The sequence below is a fragment of the Plectrocnemia conspersa genome, unplaced genomic scaffold (assembly GCF_051122295.1).
Source record: "Plectrocnemia conspersa isolate PC_06_02 unplaced genomic scaffold, ASM5112229v1 ptg000011l, whole genome shotgun sequence".
NCBI classification, from domain to species: domain Eukaryota; kingdom Metazoa; phylum Arthropoda; class Insecta; order Trichoptera; family Polycentropodidae; genus Plectrocnemia; species Plectrocnemia conspersa.
In genome coordinates, this window is record NW_028277175.1 from 7,770,688 (window position 1) to 7,790,824 (window position 20,137).

Here is a 20,137-nt window from a genome sequence, read left to right on the forward strand (position 1 = left end):
TTGCCTCGACTATAGGAAAGCAAACTTGAAACACTACCGGTGACAATTAAGCGTTACATTTTTCTTTTTAAAATGTCTCCCTTATTGTTAGGCTTATACATCTGCGCTATGCGCTATTATGTCGCTTTGTTTATTATCCTTAAAATATAAGTTAGTTTTTACCGTTGTTAAACTCAACAACGTTTCTTTTATGTACTTATATAAAAATGCATTAGCTTTTTAAGCAAGTACATTTTTTATATATTTTTATTGTAGTATAACATAACTTCACATATTTTAATATTGTGCATATTTCTGAATATTTACTATACATTGATTTATAATTATACTGATTTTTATGTCAAAGTGAAATTACAAAAATAAACGATAATTCACAAAAACAGCAGCTAGTAATTATATATTTATATTAATATATTTATATATATTCTCAATTAAAATAGTAGATAAAGGAGCTAATTTAAAATAGCTTTTTTTAGTTCATTATTTACAATGAGACAAATGTTCAAAATAAATATGTAATATAAAAATAATATTCATGATAAATTGTAACATGATTTATATTAAATAAAATAATGTATTATTACCATTTGTTCAAAAATATATTTTCAAATGGTTTAAAACTTTGCTAAAACTATATTAATTATATTTTTTAAATTATTATTCTGAATATCTTTAATATGAAAAGTTGATAATAGATGTCTATAAATAAAATATATAACCATCAATAACGAAATCGTTTCGTATTTGAAATATTTAAATCTATACGGATTGGATGACGTATTAACTTATAATACATCACAACACAATGAATTTGGAAATACGCACGTCACTCCCACGTATACTTTGCCCGGATTTCCCGGAACTTTCTAGTCAATTCCCCAAAGAAAACCCCCTCGTTACCATTATATATCATTAGTGCAATATCCGAGGAAATGGCGCAATTTTCATTCTCCAAAACGATTACCCACTTTAAACGACGGCCTCGACACCAATATAGCGGCTGAAATAAGGATTTGGGCCATTCGTCACGCCAAGTGGCACATCCGATTGAAGAGACTTCCTCATCCTATATAGCTATTTTTATGTCTTCCTTTTGTTATTACATAGTCATGGCATAGATCAGTGATTACAAAGTATTCTGCTGCATTCATAACACAAGATTTTCTTTTGCGGCCCACCAACGCCTACATACTGGGATTTTCAGAATGCGCTTGACTCAAAAAGAGACGATATATACCTGTAGTTTGTCTCAAATTGCATAATATTGCAAAAAATGGTATTTTATATGTTTCTAAGATGATTTAACTTTCACGCGCCCATGCTATACTGCTTTGTCAGAGAATTTCGCAAGTGAGTCTTTTCTCTCGCATAGATTCGCTAGTACATGTGCGAGCGAGATACACAAGTGCGTGTGATAGTGAGCTAGGGTAAGGTGCCTCATGCTCTGACTCGCTCTGAAGCACGCATAAGACGGAGTTTCAATCGTGCGTCAGTATTTGTTTGCACAGGCAAACTTGCTTTTTTTTGCTTTCCCGACAACAGTGTCGGAAAAGTTACATCGAAGCGCATTCTATTCCTGTACTTCGTTAAATAATTTTAATATAAAATAACTTTAGTAAAAATATATATAACGGTAGTTAATAAAATACATGAGGTAAATTAAATGAAAATATTTAAAAAAACGACCAATGATTCTGAATTATAATTTTATAAATATCATATATGTACAAATATTTACATACATAAATATACTATCTTATAATTATTTTTATATGTTTTTGTTTTACCTTCGTTTGCATATTAATATTATAGAAAGAAACATTATATAAATAGACTATAGTCAATAAAATACATTATAGCAATTCAACCTTTATCTACCTGACACGTGACAATTTGGTAACATGTTGTTGTGCGTGACGTATTTCGAAAACAGTTCTAATATTATATTGTATATAATAAAGTTTTCACGAGTTCGACAACGTGACGTAGAAATGAAAATGTTATATTTTAGATATAATTGTTTTCATTTATATTATACAGGGCGGCCCAATATAGAGTGAAGGTTAAGGAAAACGTATAATATTCTCAAATTAAAAATAGTATTTCAGCTTTTTCACAACATTTTTTATACGTTCTAGATTTAATGAAGGAAAGAGTTAGCCTTTTATTCAAAAAAGGGTTGATTTGTTTTGGACTTCTTATTGTTTATTTGAAAGCTCTATATCATAACAACATTATAGAATGTATAATGTTGTTATATAAAAATATGACAATGAAAAAAATCGAGTCAAAAAAGGAACGTAAATATGCTCTTAAAAAATATAGTAGGAAAATGAATCTATATATTGATCAATTTAAGGACTTCTTTACACCTTTATTGGCTTCAGATGAAGGTATAACATACAGCACCGCATATTTTTAATTTACATTTGAGAAGCGTGCAAGAAAACGTTGCGGAAAATGGCTTTGTGGGTCAGTGTGGAAAATCGATGCTGTTAGGTCAATTTGTTCATAATGGCGCGTTTGTATAAAAACATACGACATTATAAATTGTTTCAAAATATAAATATTAGCATGTAGAAAAAGAAAAACGCGATAATGTATACATATGTTCTTTCGTAGCATTGTCACGCCAACTTTAAACGTATTGATTAGAAACTACTGTTTATTTGGTGCCAAGCAAAGTTCACCTTGAAAGATAATTTCGTTCACTGATAAGGCGAAATATTTCAAATAGTAAATATCATCAATAAAAAATGCATCGATTTTTTATAAAAATTCATATTAAATAAAATACTATCAAGCAAAAATCTATCAATATAAAAATAAATATGTTTATTACCCATATGTTTGCTTATGCATATAATAAACATAGTAAAATAAATAGTTAAGAAACTTCTATTTCATAAAATATATCCTACTTGAAAATCATGCAAATATTATTGCGTATGAATTTTCATGGACACAGCTGCTTTTGCCTTACTATGTTTTTTAATTATTAATATACGTATTAGTACAAATAATAATGAATAAAAAACATTCAACCAATATAATAATTTGTATAATTTATAATATCTATAGTTTAACCTCTTATTTAAGATATACAAATCTTAAGCAAAAAATTCACATAAATTTTCTATAAATTATGCAAAACTAGAATTACGTCTTAATTACGATTCTGAAGTTTATCATTTTTAAGTTATAAAAAATAATTGCATACGTAATGCTGACACATTGCAATAAGTTCTATTGAAAAACAGTTTAATTACTTGATAAGATATTAAATTCCAAGTATATATTTGTTGCACATAGATACTTGAATTATTCATTTAATAATCAGTGAAGAATTAAGTAATATATGCTTTTTATAATTCTAAATATTGATTTAGCCTCACCTTTATGGGTTGAAATTAGCTAGAATAATCTATATTAATCCCTATTAATTAAACCTCATTGATAATTAAATTTGATCCGATAAAGCAGATTAGTTTTTTCAAATGTTATCAAGTATTATAAACACAGAAAATGATTTATAAGCATAAAATATTTCATAAAGTTTTTTGATTAAAATAAGATTAAAAATGCTTGAGACGCAATTATTAATTAATATTGAATTAAATTACTATAATTAAGATTATAAACACGTGTACCATTTAACATTGGTTAAAGTTTTTAACCTTGGCAAACCAGTGAAACTGAATAACTGAGATCTATTTTTTAACGTGCATTCTAAAATTAAAACACTTTTCCTGCTGTATCGATGTGGGTTTTTTTTAAAATAGATCGCCAGTCATTGTGCAAAAGAATACAACTTTACTATTGTATATTAAAAGCTCTATTATAATACAACTTTATATTAAATGGCAACAAAACTCCTTTGTACATCAATGAATAATAACTGCGTATTGTCCTGCTTATCTTATCAAAGGTACAGAGTACGTTGTATTCAATGTAATACGTAGTAACTATCTTATAGTTTGGCTATTCATTTTTTAAGTATAGTAGTTAAATAATATATTATATAATTTATTAATGGTTATTTAGATCACTAAAGAAAGTCAATTGTAGCGTCTGGTCTGAGTAAAACAACTCTTAGATACTAGCGAAGAAATGATGATGATGCATTACATGAGAGAACAAATATATTAAATAATAGTACTACAAATGCAGTATTACGAGAGCTACATATGGAGGATACTTGCATTTAAAAAATATATTAATATATAATATAAGGACTGAATACAGCTATAAAAATGTATGATTCGGTTAATGATCGACGGATGAGGCACCGCCTAGTTTTGGTCATAATAAAATAAATAAATAGGCCCCCGCAAAGCGATAAAGTTTCTCCACTTACCATCAAGTCCCGAAAGATGACTCAACTAAATATCCACCTATGAGTCGTTCCTTATCTCGCTGCACCATTAAAAAATTATTTTTGCTAGAGTAACAATATATTATATTATCTCATTCGAGGTGGATTTTAAACTGTAAATTTATGTATTTTAAAAATTCTTACATATTTTAAATTTAAGTATGTAATATGTTTGGGTAATATAATACACAAATACGGCTTTCAGTTAATTTATACTAATTGAATATATATTCGTTAATTTTCAAACGGAAACGAAACCCAATATTCGGTATAATGTGTTATGTAAACTTTTTTATTATATTCTTCATTTGAGGAAAATTCAATGGAAAATTAGCACTATCGAGGTATCGCATAACAAAAACATCAGTTGTTTTGCTCAACGTTTCCATTGAAGACACTGCAAAACTGATTTTCCTTTTCAGTTGTGTCTCAAACATTAGCAAGACAATCAAACTGTATATGTGTATGCAATTATGCACATTAACGTTGGCATCGAAACAAAAGAAAATCTTACGTATTGCGAATACTAGTGACGTCATATTATAAACTCACTTTTGCCAAGGTGAACTAGACCTTTATCGAATGCGTGCTTATTATCATTTCACAACATAAGCACGTGTTAAATAATATATTTATAGATAATATGAACATTATATTGAAATAATTTATTTTTAATATTTTTATTGATCATTGACTTATAGTAGTGCTAAACGTATGATTAACAATTAGGAATTATTCGCTTTAAACACACTTTAACTGATAAAATACGATAAGCGTTGAATTGTACAGTACAATGTAACGTAAACGATCATTTGTCTAATACACAGCGTGATTCATGAATGACGTACACGTTTTTCGTTATTTTTTGGAAATAACGTAGCGTCATTTTCCAAGAAGCTTATTATATTTTCTTTAACATTAAAAATGTATACCTCGTTTTGGAAAATTACTGGTAATCATTTACGATTTAAACGCTGGGATTTATGAAAGAAAAACATGATGGCGTAACGAAGCAATTTTACTCATATATATATTTTATTGCAATAATATTATACATATGTATTATAATATTAATAAAGTATTAAATGACTATTTGTATTATTCACATTTTAAAATATTGATTTAATTTTCACATATATGCAAGTAACCCACACTGTCAAATATTGTAAGCGTCGAATAGATGAGTGCTTTGACTCTATATTTTCCTTCATTGTATACTATAGTAAAACTGTTCTTGAGTCTGAACTCTCATGAACTTTCAGCTTTGGTTTGAATTTAGTAACTGTCAGGATGACTATATAACTCATATTATTATTATATAATTTTATATATTTGACTAAAGTAAAAATAGGCAACCAATTTATGAAGGACCTGGGTTCACATTCCATATGGACCCTAATGTTTTTCAATTTTTATCGTATCTGGGAGATCAGAATTTGCAATGGTTATATAATTCTAACTCTAATAGATTCTCACAGATTTGGTTTTCCTAGATTTTATTATCTCACTGATTGATTAAGTATGAATTGCAAAAATATATCAATTTATTATTTAAAATCCCTTTAGATAAGATTAGATTTTCTAATATAAAGAATCAAAGTATATTATTATTGTGGCGACCACAATTACATTAAAAAAACAAAGGTGCGGCGATATAAGGGACGACTCATCGATATATATTTCTTTCTTGGCTTGATAGTGGATTGACTTTATATAATATTATAATGGGAAAGCTTTCGATCGCGTGAAACATGATCATTATATATTGGAATCAATCAGCAGTAAAGCGTTGAGAGAGAATTTTCAATACAGAATAAAATATTTAATCTGAATATAAATATGAATAAAAATCTGTATATGAATAAAATATTTAATCTGTATATATTTATTCTGTATTCCAATACAAAATAAAATATTAAAATGAAAACATACCAATACTCCGAAAACATATTCAAAGAAGCACTTTAGGGACAAAATGAGACAATTAACAATATTCGTTATACTGATGACGCGGAAATATATCCCTGTATGTAGTGTCGTAGCGAAGGGTGGGTGTTCGAGGGTTCAATCCCTTGGGAACGGCAAAATAACAAAAAAATATATTTTAAAACGCGAAGATTAAATTTGTTAGTTTTTGTTTACAAATATTAATAAAATATATTTATTCATTTGGTGAAAATATATTATAACTGAATTTAAATAAGGAATATTTATTTTCAATTTCTCTTTATTTTTCTCAACACCCCTCCCTCCCTCATTTGGTAAAATAGTGACTATGCCACTACCTGTATAAGATATACAAGAACGTTTAAAAAAGGACCTATGAATAAACATAGATAAAACAAAATTTATAGTTAAAAGCAAGCTCTTTGTAGGCCCAGTAAACTTATCATTAGACGGAGATAACATTTGAAACGGTAAGATAACGCATTTTAAATACCTGTGCAGTTGAGTAAATTACGTAATGGACTCCGACAAAGAGATTAAACTCCTTTGTGCATTATCATTTGCGTAATCAATACACCATCAGGTGACAGAAAAAATACCATTGATTCACGTCTTTGCATTATTCGATCTTCGAAATGTGTTCTTTCAAGTCGCGGACATATTTTGTTTGTCAAATATACAAGCGCAACAATTTGTTGACTTATCTCCGCATTGGTGTGATTTGCTGAAGAGATCTCGAATCGATGGTACAAACTGTTTGACTCAAGGAGAGCCAAACACAAACGGCGGGGAGACGAAACAGTAGAGAGATGACGCTTCAAACGCTCCAGAAATGACCTAGAGTCAGTCCTGCGACTAGAGACAGCCTTGCGAGTCGGACGATCTTCGAGAGATCTGAGGACCATATCGAGGACATCATTTCTCCGCCAGCTTCCCCGCCAGCGCTCGGAGCAAAGCATACACAACTCTCTAATACTTTTCTTCGGTATATGTATTAATACTGAATACATTGTTACCAGCTTTCCGGCGTCTATTTCTGGCTACAAAGTCACACTCCTTGAGCCCTAGAACTTTTATGGGCCAATTTTGGTTTGGTTAATTCGTTTAGGTTTGGATTGGGTTTGAACAGCAATAGATGTTTCAGATCTGTAAAATTGAGTTTCGACGAAAAATTAGAGCAGCATATAATTTCACTTGCGCTTATCAGTTAAATTATATTTTTGCTAGTAGCAATATACTATATATATATATCTACCAGTGAAATGTATTCGGATATTATTTATTGAAACCACAGTGAAAATATAGCTTCACTGGTTATACATATTCGCTGTAACATATGCTTTTAAATAACCTTCAAAATATATTTCGACGAGCTATGATAGGATATAGAACATACATAGAATTTAATGCGTTCGCATTTAGAAATGCACTTCTCTTCCTTCATTAAAATGCATATTTCTAACAACCCGAACTTACATACTACATAAACATTAAGTTTATCCATATTACAAAAAACATGGAAAAACAATGTATATTCTCGATTATATATGTACATAATATATCTATATATAATAAATATAATGACGAGTGTTACAGTAAATGCGTGATCGCGATCGATAGTAGAGGAAAATCGATAGGGATGAAAGATTAATTTCGAATTTAAATTATCAAACATTCGCCAGATAAAGTAGGATTAATCCCCAGTTTTGCAATAGTTAGTTGTCCCACTTGGCAACGCAGTCAGTTGTTGAACCTGAAACAGCTGATCAGTCACGTGTCACGTGAAACGTGGCGCCGGCGTGACCCAGCGTCATATGTAGGTATTATCAACGAACTATATATCGTCTGGTTTATCTGTTCAATTATTGATGTAACGCACCTCTAAACGAACCAATAGGACGCAGGCCGCTCGCCCTTGATATTGAAGTCTGAAGCCAGACGTGACGTCACGCATGAAAAAGCGTATGACGTCACTCGCTCCCTCTCTGACGCTGCGGGCAACAGACAAATATGACTGTGCCGCTTTTTACAAGGCTTCTCGGAAATTCTATCGCCATTGATAACATCAGCTGTGGTATTTAACTCAATAGACTACTACAGAAAGGTCGCGCTGTACAAAAGTAGTATGTTTCGTATACATTACTTTCATTACAATGTTAGGGTTCTGATAGTAAAGAATATAATATTGTATTTAGGATTCGATAGTCATGTTCTGATAGTAAAGAATATAATATTGTATTTAGGATTCGATAGTTTTGTTAATATTTTTTTCCTTAGTAACTATGGTGGAGTAGTTTTGAGTTAATAATCAAGTTTTTCAGATTAAAAATAGTAATACTCTGGTAGATCCGTGTGGAAGGCTTTGAAGTAAGTCGCGAGTGAAATAATAAATAATTTATTAATGACTTTAAACCTTAAGGCAAATAAATTTCAATTGACTTTTTTGCTGAAAATCTGATTTTAAATTAAAAGTAACTCTTCTCAGCTTACATTTTTATTAATGAATCAGACTACAGCAGCGAACACCACAGTGTCAAAAATACGTGTGCGAGAGCTATGTATATATACATACATATATACATATATGTATGTTACAGTTAATGTATATTTTCACTAGTATAAATATAATTTCATTCAACTCAGCAGGTTAAAATGTATCAAACAATTTATTTACAATTTCTTTAGGATTTTATTGCTTTTCACGTAAATTTTTGACTTCTGAGAAGTGATAATTATTTTTGCGCTCTCCTATTGACCAAAATTCGGTTTGAATATACTTTGGCCAATGCTCTCGTATCAGAAGTCCGTAGTAATATCGGTAAGGATAGCTATCATATTTCAAAACATAATGTAATATCGAAGTGCAGACAAACTATGGAACAACATGCGAGATGCGACGTCTGTCTGTACTTATTCTTCAGCTTATTTTTCCCTGAGAGTTGAATTGCCTTAGTTTGTATTTTGGACTTGACGTAATTAAAGTTTAAAAATGTAAATGTATCAGTTACATTATATTTTTGCTAATAGAAATATATATCTACTAGTGAAAATATAACTTCACCGAAAAATACACACTTTCTATAACATTTATATTATATATCGCATTTAAATAAATAATAATAAGTATGTAAATGTATATACATATTACTACGTATAGAAAAGTTGAAATCACCTAATTTTACTAGCACATGCAATATTATATTTTACTGGTAAAAAATATGTATACATATATACCGGTGAAAGTGTATTCCGATAATATGATTTGAACTGAAATGACATATTAAAAAAAATATTACTGTTACTTTTATGGATAACTGGAGAATTTCTGTTTTAGTATCAGGGACGTCATTTTAGTTTTTCCAGAGGGGGGGGGGGGGGGCAAAAGTTGGCCAGTCAGTGGTTGTTTTTTTAATATTTTGATTTCATTAAAATTCATATGAATTCATTAAATGACATGCATATTTCTGGCCAAATTCTAGGGTAGGGGAAGGCCCCCACCTGCTCCCCTCACAAATAACGTCCCTGTTTCCAAACCTGAAAGAATAATTTCTATATGTAATATTTTATTACGAATTACTCTGAGTAGAGTAAATCGAAATAAAATATCGTTGGAAAAATATATAATACTCGATATAATTGCGGACATAAAGACATAAGGGAAACTTAATATTTATATATAAAGAGAGAGAGAGAGATCTTATAACATTAATATTATATTATATTAATATAAATTTAGAAAGAATGGAATTAAACAAAGTAATTTCAAATACAACATCATTTCATTGATATTTCTAGATTGCGTAGCGGAAAATTTTCAATGTGATTACAATAGTAAATACAAACGGTTATCAACCCAAAATTGTATTTAAAGAGATTAAATATAGAATAAGATTATGTAAACAAACTTATTTTTAAGAAACATGGCTATTGCGTTTCAAAAAACATGTATATTTAATATTAATAAATTGAAGTAAGATATTAAATTTTATTTACATAAACATTCAACTAACTTCCATACAATTAATTGCTTTGAATTGTTCTAAATTATTATATATAAAAATACTAAAAAGTTAAGCTTGCTATTCAAAATCAATTTGATAGTCAAACCCTTGGCCTCCTTTTTTTGTGCATTTTGAGGTCGAATTATTTTTTTAAAATAAACTGTGACTCAGCGTTGACTTATAATATTTTAATTATTATAATTACGTCTTAATTGTCTTAATTGCAATTTAAGCTGAAGCCGAACAAACGACGGTGATAAACAGTTATTTTTTTTGAAACGCCATTTGAGAAGATAATTTAAAAACATAAACATTTAGGAAACACTATTAAGCGACTATACTCTTTATTTATAGATAGATTACGGTTGAGAATTGCACGAATGGTAGGCGGGGAAAGGCTATATATAAATGGTGCGATTCGTTCATTCGTTATTGATCGTCGATCCGAAGCGAAATTCATAGCGGTATCTTGCGTTTTTCAAACAGTAAAACAGCGAGAAAGTCGATCGATTAACTTCGAACCGGTTTCGTACTACCAGCGTTTTCGTTACATGGGTTCGTACTTATTGTTATTGTTTTTGTTTGTTTTTGTTTCGTCCTGTTCGACATTGTTTGGTCGATTTGATTTTATTTAGTTCAAAAAAAAGACATGGCCGCAATGCGACGCGCCACGACCGGATGCGCCCCTTTTCGCGCGCAGGATTGAAAATTCCAGACGGGATTATGGTCGAAGGTACGTCGACCGTTCGTTGGTTCCTCGGTCATCGTCCTGTTTCGGTTTGAATGTCCGCTGTTTACATTTTTACGACTCGCGTCTGCTGCGTCGACATTAGGGCGCGTTCACACGACAAGGAGTAAAAATTTTTTTTTTTAATAAAATTGCCAATGGCAATTTTAAACTATTTTTTAATTATCTTCTAATAAAATTATATGGCCCTCTATTTTTTTTATTAAATTAATATTTTGTTTAAATAAAATCATAAAGGTATGTGCAGCGTAATATTTTTGAATATACACTAAAGCTAACAAATAGTATTTGGTTCATTCTTTAGTACCTTAAGGATTTAATTCGCGTCTTACGCTTTCTCATATACAGTCGATTCCGCTTATTTGGGATGCATTGGGCCCCAATTTTTTTCCCTAATAAGCAACTGACTCTAATAAGAAAATTTTATAGTAAACTTAAAAACGAATATTAATTTTTAAAATTAAAAAATATTGAAATTCGCAATGCGAACGCTCTGCAACTGCTCCATGGTTTGTCTGCAGATGTTACACTATGTTTTAAAATATGATAACTATCCTTACCGATATGATTATGGACTTCTGATATAAAAGTGCTGATTATAGTATATTCAAACCGAATTTTGATCAACAGGAGGGCACAAAAACAATTATCACTTCTTAGAAGTCAAACATTCATGTCAAAAGCAATAAAATCGTTTCGGCGCCGTCGTAGTGGGAACGCTCGGCTACTCACACTACGACAGCGACGGCGACGTGGGTGGTAAATTTTAATATTAATATTATTATTGCGCTCCAATTAAAACGCTCTCGATCAATTTCGTTATGTAATTTTATTGTAAATATTATTATAAGAAATTAACTCGACTGAAGTTCAAAACATATTGCAAACCGCAGGCGCAAATCCAGAGGGTAACGGTAGAAAACTCACTATATTTTTTTTAATTTACATATAGTTTATAAAATGCTTACAATACATGAGCATTTTATTTTATATATTGCTCATTTAAATTGTATAAAGTTTTATTATATTAAACTCAAATTAAACATTATTTAAAAACATACAAAACTATTCATTAAAGCATATATACCTATCCAGGTTCTTGACCTCGCCCAATGCTGCTTAATTTCGGTCGTGTTCTATGCATTTAATCTAAGTGCACAAACTCCGATATCGGTCGACCGATAAAATATCGAACAATAATTTTTTTTAGTGTAACGCATGGGAGCGCACACACAGTCATATCTCCATCCGACACGACATAATGTCGGAAGCAGGTGGAACTGTGTGCGCGTTCCCATCTTCTACGTTCCAGTGAAGGAATTTTTCTAGTCTGATATTTTATCGGTGGACCGATACCTTTATGTGACAATTTTTCAACTCAAATCGCAACGTGATTGCGATTTGAGTTGAAAAATTGTCACATAAAGGTTGAACGGGAGGCTTCATAAGATTCCCATGTCGTCTGGACGAAGTACCGTTACACGAACTAGCATGCTTTATCTCTTTCTTCGTTGCATACGACACCCCTCCCACTTTTATTTATAGAGGATCGGCGTCAGTCCTGGATTGTTAAACGAATAAATTTGATTAACCTACAATACCACCAACTTCATTCTATAATTTTGCTACTCTTATTTATATATACGTATCTGATATTTTTAATTTTGCGCAGAATTTCAAAGATATTTTAAATAAATATAATTATTACAGTCATTATTAACTGTGTTCCTACTATTGTTGTTTACAAAAGCAATAAAATATTTGTATTTATTATAAGAAAAGACTCTTATTATATAATAAAAATAAAATGGTAAATATATCTTTAGAAGCGCAGGGTAACACCCCACGGTGTATGGCTGAGAGGCAAATAGTAGTGGATTCTAATTAGAATGTAACGGTATCGGAATGTAACGGAATCTTATGATGCAAACGGGAGTCGCTTCACAGTCTGGCCTTTGCGCAGTCCTCATCCACCTGCGCGACTGCAACGCAACCATCGATCAACTTGCGAACGACCAACTCACAAACGACTGTCTTGTCAGTTGCGTGTGCGACTCGAATTAGATGCTCATGCTATTTTTCATAATTCACTATAATCGTATAATTCAATTTTATTAAATATTATATATAGGTTGACCGTCACAGGAGAGTTTCGTCAGTGGACGAAGAACGGTGGACAAAGGGCCTAACGAAACGCTAATGCGCAGTTTATAAATTTTAATACACATTATAAATAAAATGTTGAACAATCTATCTATTTATTTAATGTTCATTTATTATTATTGTAATGCATAAACATTTAGTTTTATGGAACAAAATATTTATTTTAACGCTAAATCTCTTAAAATAATTCTCTGTTAAATAGCATCTAACAGATTTTTATATAAAAATCCAAATCTATTCATTTTTTAGAATAAAGGCATGGCTAACTTTATCAAAAGCCATATTAAGATTTTTCATTACAAAATTTGTTGCCTCTTGTCTTGATAAAAAAACATGCTGTTAATCAATTGAATTTCGCAACTGCTAATAAAATCGACATCAGCTTGTATTTATCTATTATAGGTTTTTTCCCTTTTTATATAGTAAATATAATATTATTGTTAATATAAAATAAAATTCCGTTAAAAATAACAAAATGCGTCGTGTGAGCGCGGCCTTATCTAGCGGTGGGGTGGAGTGCGGAGCGTTGCGGAGATCGCTCTATAAATACCCCCACGAGTAAGACGCCGATCATTCCGTGCCTGAGTGTCGCGTGAAAAGCGCTAGAGCAGGCGCGGGCGATTCTTTTTGTTTTTTTATTTGGCTGTTGGCCGTTGTATGGGTGAGTGATACATCGATCGTAGACAGAATCTCGCGACCCGATTTATTAGATAATAATCTAACGATTGTTGCAGAGCGTGAAAAACTTGGAGAGACTACGCCGTCGGATCGGTCGGACGCAGAGAAGGCGTCGGGCCGCTGCGAGCATGAGGGCGGAGCGCGAAGCTTCGGGGATGCGTGCGAGAGACCGGAAGGGAGCGAGGGGGACTCGCCCTCCGTGGGCCGGTGGGGCTCCGAGTGGCCGAGTTGACTCGCTGCAGGAGAGCGCGTGACCCCATGTCTATGGCCCCCGAGGCTGCCGCTGCCCCTACCCAGGTGGGAGCAGCAGCCGAGGGCGGAGCGCCGGTGTGAGCTGCGAGAGTACGAAGAGCTGGCCGGCAAAGCGGAGGCGGCTCTGCGGCGCCTGCTGCTCGAGAACAACTACGACACCGTTAGCAACTTTAGCGCCTTCTACGACGCCTACGACGCTCATAGGCGTAGCGGTCTCGGAGCCTTCTTCAGAAGGTACATTTATATTATGTCTAATAACTTTCAAGGTCGTCCCTTGTCGGTGCTACGGCACGTAGCTACATGTCGTAGCACTGACGGCTAAAAAGTTAACTACGTCTGCGCCTGCGCATTAGCGTAGATAGCTTCTTTTCGTGAAAGCGAAAGTGACTTTTTAACATACATTAATTTATCAAATAATACGGAAAAAGTTCAACGTTAAAATTTTTAACCTTTTGCGGTCAAATTTAATTGTCTCATTATATTATTTACTAATATTTAAGTATTAGATGTTTTTGGTAATGTTGCCAAGTAGCTACATGTCAAAGTGTACACAACCATTTTTAACCCTTTGCAGTCCAATCTTTTTTCTTATTAAATTCATTTAATCACAACAATTAAGATTCTTATTTATTTATTTAAATTAAATTAAGACCATTGTGACCTAACAGGTTACCTCAATGCGTCACGATGATCGAAAACTACATAGTATATAATAATACATAGAAATAATCAATAAAAAATCATAAAATATTAAAAATATGTGTATATCACTTATTTAGGGCATTTCCTTTAACCGTTCCAAATGTTAAAAATACAGATGAAAAAATGTTTTGCTCTATTGTATAATATATAGTATTTAGTTCATTATTCATTATTGTAATTCACACAACGCCAATGATGCTCGACATATTATTTAACACACAGAATTTATTGTTTTTATTACTACAGTAAAACCTTGATATAGGACTAATGCGGGTGAAGGGTCGTTATAGCAGAAAGTCCGTTATATACAAGTAGGTTTTCTGAATGTTTTTTTAGTAAGAAAATAAATGGCACAACGGTTTCTATAAATGGATTGAAAATATAATATGATGTTAAACATTGATAAGATAGGTATAAAACTTCATTTCACAGAAAAATTTTCTATCAAATTAAAATCAATAAACAAACATTTTTTCGAAAACACACTTTATTTGTTTGTGGATATAAGGTTAGAAGTATGACGTGATAATCACGAGCATTGTTTACAAGCGATGAGATTTGGATTTAAACATGTGTAACATTAACAGGATGTTTTTAACGATTTTCACATTTGACCGGACATTGTCCGTTATATCCAGGTTTTACTGTACTTACATTATATATAATAAACAGATTGGAGTAATTAACTAAACTTAGAATTGCATGACTTAGTTAATTAAAACGCTAATGTTTTTAATATAATCGAGCAAAGTACACCATAATCATTTAATACGTTTTAATGTATAAGTTTATTTATAACATAGCTGTTTCATTTATTCACACATGCTTCAAAACTATTATTTAATTTACAGTATAAAATATATTTTCTGAAACCCGCAGATAAAAATATAGACAAGCCAAATATCAAATATTAATATTACAAAAAATACACAGCAAACGTAAAAGTTTTTGCAACGACATATAGTTTTTTTCTGTTTCTGAAAAAGTATTAGACATAAATCATTTAAATATTACGTAAATTAACACACTTTTTTTTACCAATTGAAGACGTTTGAAAGATAGAGACAAGTGATGCATACCAGAAGCAAAAAGTTAAGTGTGATACTTTCCAATTAAAAACACAGTCCACAAGTATATCAGATTATATTATGGATTTTATGCTAGGTTTTTTACCGTATATTGTATTTGCAATCTTTGAATTTGTGAAAAATGTAACTTTTCGTGGCAATTTATATAACTAATAATTTTACAAAACTTTATAATGCGTGCCGTTGGTCCGTAACAAAAAAAACAATAATGCCATTGGACCTTAAAGAGTTAAAATGTCTCGTTTTGCTACTCAACTTACATATATACGAGTACGTTTTGCGGCATTAAATGTAAAATTTTAGGCTCGTAGTGACAAATTTTATAGCGTAATAGTAGTAATTTTGAAGAAAATTGTGACTGTTTCTTCATAACTAGTTTTTAATTTGGGTTCCAAGTGTTTTTTTTTTATTTTTTGCGAAGTAAAGTTTGACGCGAAATACACGTTACGCGACTTTAAGCAAAGAATTATAATGACGCGGTTTCCGCGTGAATCGACGCAAAAATGTTAACAAGAAATTTAATGTTACGTAGCTGTTGACATATTTTAAAAATCAAACTCGGCGTTTCATAAACGGGTTGTCGTAAGTAAAAAAATTAATCCATTATACACTTCATGCGCACGACTTCTAGAACATTGTTTTTATATCTATAGAAATCCAATTTTCCACAACCTAGCAATGTTGCTTTTTTAGTATAGTCCATTTCAAATCTTAGTGGAAGAATATGAGACCACACATGAAGCGGTTAAATGTTAAAGAATGTTATAGAAAGACAATAGATTTAAAAAATATGTGTCACTTTTTACTTAATAATAAAATCCGTTCATTTACATTAGAGTTGTTAGATTTACTGTATAAAATGTGCCATATACATATATAGGTCATCCGAAAATATGTTAATGCATACTTTTCTAAATGACTGTAAAGCTAAAAAAAGATCCCACGTGGAATAATGTATTTTAAGAAAACTAAACTAAAATACGGAATGTTCGTCCCGACCTATAAATACGAGACATCTGACAACCCTAGTTAGATACACCTATATACACGTGAGAATGTTCAGTACAGTTAATGAACTCTTGCGTAATTGAATCTCTACGAACACACTTGTGAATCAGTTGTGTGATTTTTAATAAGCATTTAAGGCAAATTGAGAAGATGAATATGTATTAGCTTTGGAATATACGGGAAGGTTATTGGAATTCTAGAAACTTTACATTTCGTGAAATTTAATTCTGTATTCAAATTAGATTTCCGCGAAAACTTATTCACATACGTATTAGGGTTGCCAACGTTTTCGAGGCCTTTTCTGAGACATTTAAATTTAACGGAGAATTAACATAAACAAAAATGTATCATCTTTGATGTATGGAAAATTTGTTATAGGCAACAGGAAAATGACTATGACTTCTGTGTCCTATAGTGTAACTAAGCAAAGTTTGATTTTTATCAGTTAAAGGGTTTTTATCGAATTTAGATAGACAGACATATTTATAAACATGCGTGTAATTTGTAGCGCATGACACAATTTTGTTTTCGCGATAACGAAACACTATCTGAACAATTCCAACCAAACTATAAAATATGTTTCATAATTTTATCAGTGATGTTCAAGTAGTTATTCATTATTTGAAAATTCTTTGAAAAAATACTTAAAATTTAGTTAAGTTCAAACTATATTCTTTTAAATTTTAGTCAAATCCTGGAACTTGTTTTTTATTTTTAATAAATTGTTATATAAATCTCTTTTCTCTTCTTCAGGTACCGGCCACCGATACGACCTGGAAAACACACATGCGTCGGTCTCGGCCTCGAGCTCCTCACCAAACTGCCCGTCGAAGCTTTTCTCGTTTCGTGCGAAGAGAGCATCGATGACATCCGTGACTACCTTGGAGATGGTGTGGGGCCCGAGTCTGCAGCTGACTCGGTCGAGAAGGAACACGTTATGGTGGCGATGCGTATCAGCGTCGAGGGCAGGCCTGGCCTGATGCTGTGCGATCCTGGCTATCATGTAGCTAGGGTTGTCACCGTCATGCGAGATCGCTTGTATCCACACACGGGTAAGACAAACGACAAAATCTTAAAACATTACTCCAAAAATATTTGAGCTTATGATACATAGTAAACTCACCAATAACATGGTAAATTGGGGACGTGTAGTTGGGGGACTAGAAAATACTCATACAATTTTTTGCAACACATACGTACGAATCAGGCGCGTGTGATGAGATATCCTCCCTTTGGCTCGCTCACATAAAAACCCAAATATCACGTCCCCAATTTACCGTGTTATGGGGGGGGTCTACTGTACATTTTTTAAAATGTTTAAATATCTGTAAATTGTATTTAGGCTCTTCATATAGATATCTGTGAACATTTTTATAAACACTATTTTAATTTACAATATCATTTACAGGCTGGTTCACACAATCTGACGAACCACACTGTAAAAAGGATTACCACTACAGCTTCAACGTTAACAACCCTGGTTACATAGAATGGGCAGAAAAAGAGACCCGCGGTTCGACCGTTAAATATCAAACGTCGCTCGTCTACATCGCTAGACCATTCCAAAATGCCGTAGACGTCACCGAGAGAAGAAATCTGGTGTACAACTTTAGGTAAGTCTCTCCCATAACGTTCTCTAAAAGTTGTTATTTAAGATATCTAATTATACTTTACTATAATAGGAGTCTTCTGGCGAGAGATCAAAAAGGTCAACTGGTCGCCGGTATATATTTCCCGGTGGTAACTCGAGACCCGCTCTTCACCGTGTTCTTTGAGGATAAGTCAGTCAAGCAAAGGATCAAGTTGAAGTTTTCGCTGTTCGAAGATCCTAATAATGTGAGTATAATTGTGTAGTTTTATTTAATTGCCTTTCATTTAAATATATTTTTTAATTCTATCTACGATTGTTATTTGCAGATTCCGGAGAGTGCGGCGAAGCAAGTGGCCATCTGCAACAGCCAGATGAACTACAAAGAAGGCGAGCTGCTGAACATCGTCTCGAAGGTGGCCAAGATAATGGCGGATGTGCCGTTCATAGATCAAGTTTTGGCGATAAACGACGACGTCTGTTCTCTATCGGCGGACAATTAGATCCGACCGTTTAATTTCTATTTAACGATGATAGTTCTATAGTTTGCATTACAATTTGTTTAATTGAACTAGTACACGATATTATATTGAATTTATTAAAAAAAATTGTTTGCGTGTATTGATTATACTTTATAAGCACTTTGTATTATGATTTCAATATTAAATGCACTAAAAAGCGGGTCCATATATTAAAACCTGTTGAAGCAAAACTGTCTTTTATTTCCTTCCTACTGTGCAGAATTACTTTCTGACAAAAAAAAATACAAATATAAACCAATACGAATGCGTAAATAAATTTAGTTTAGTTTAAAACCATCAATATTTTTTTTAAATGCAATTTTTTTCATTAATATAAATAATTTTACGAACATAATGTTACTAGTTTACAACTATTTTCATGTTTACAATTTGTTAATAGCTACAATAAAAAAAAATAACTAGAATTATTGATATGTTGTCTTTAGCCTCTAAAGCAGTGATTCCCAAAGTGGTCTATATCGACCCCCAGGGGTCTACGTCAGCGAAAAAAAATTTGGGGGTCCATGAAATAAAAATGGGGGTCCACTGAAGTGGATCTCAACAACCACTGATAGTACCTATCTACTTACATTATAATCTTATAAAATAAAGACATACATTATTTATAAAAGTACCTATGAAGTAAAAAAAATATTATATATGTTTATAAAATTGTGTAAGTTGTAGGATGTAGACATTCGCTTTGTGGTCGCAATACATTTTGAACTTGTAAAAACCTGCACATAATTTTATACCACCGTGATTCTCAAAGTGGTCTATATCGACCTGCAAGGGGTCCATGTCAGTGAAAAATAAAATTGGGGATCCATGAGATGTAAATGTGGGTGACTTTATTTTTTGCTTTCAATGAATGAAATAATCCACATACACAGATAGTACAAATCTTTCAAAGTGAGTAGCTTGATACCAGCTGGCAAAAACACATTTGAAGTTGATGAATTTGCAAAAAATCAATATCAAGCAAGCAGGGGGTCTACCCAAAACCGAAAAACATGGCAAGTGGTCTACGAGACAAAAAAGTTTAGGGACCTCTGCTCTAAAGTAA

General features: G+C 31.9%; 1 protein-coding gene across 2 annotated transcripts; it reads left to right on the forward strand.

Moving 5' to 3' along the window:
- Window positions 1-10,754: 10,754 nt before the first annotated feature.
- LOC148229323 (uncharacterized) lies at window positions 10,755-19,262 on the forward strand. 2 transcript variants are annotated; one of them, XM_088197507.1, is made up of 6 exons: window positions 10,755-13,895; window positions 13,969-14,398; window positions 17,716-18,014; window positions 18,371-18,575; window positions 18,645-18,798; window positions 18,880-19,262. In XM_088197507.1, exons 3-6 carry the CDS (start codon window positions 17,900-17,902, stop codon window positions 19,051-19,053), a joined length of 648 nt encoding a protein of 215 aa, XP_088053633.1. In that variant the 5' UTR covers window positions 10,755-13,895; window positions 13,969-14,398; window positions 17,716-17,899; the 3' UTR covers window positions 19,054-19,262. The 2 variants fall into 2 exon arrangements, with proteins under 2 accessions (XP_088053633.1, XP_088053632.1); XM_088197506.1 differs by having other exon boundaries at window positions 10,755-10,878.
- The last annotated feature ends 875 nt before the right edge of the window (window positions 19,263-20,137 follow it).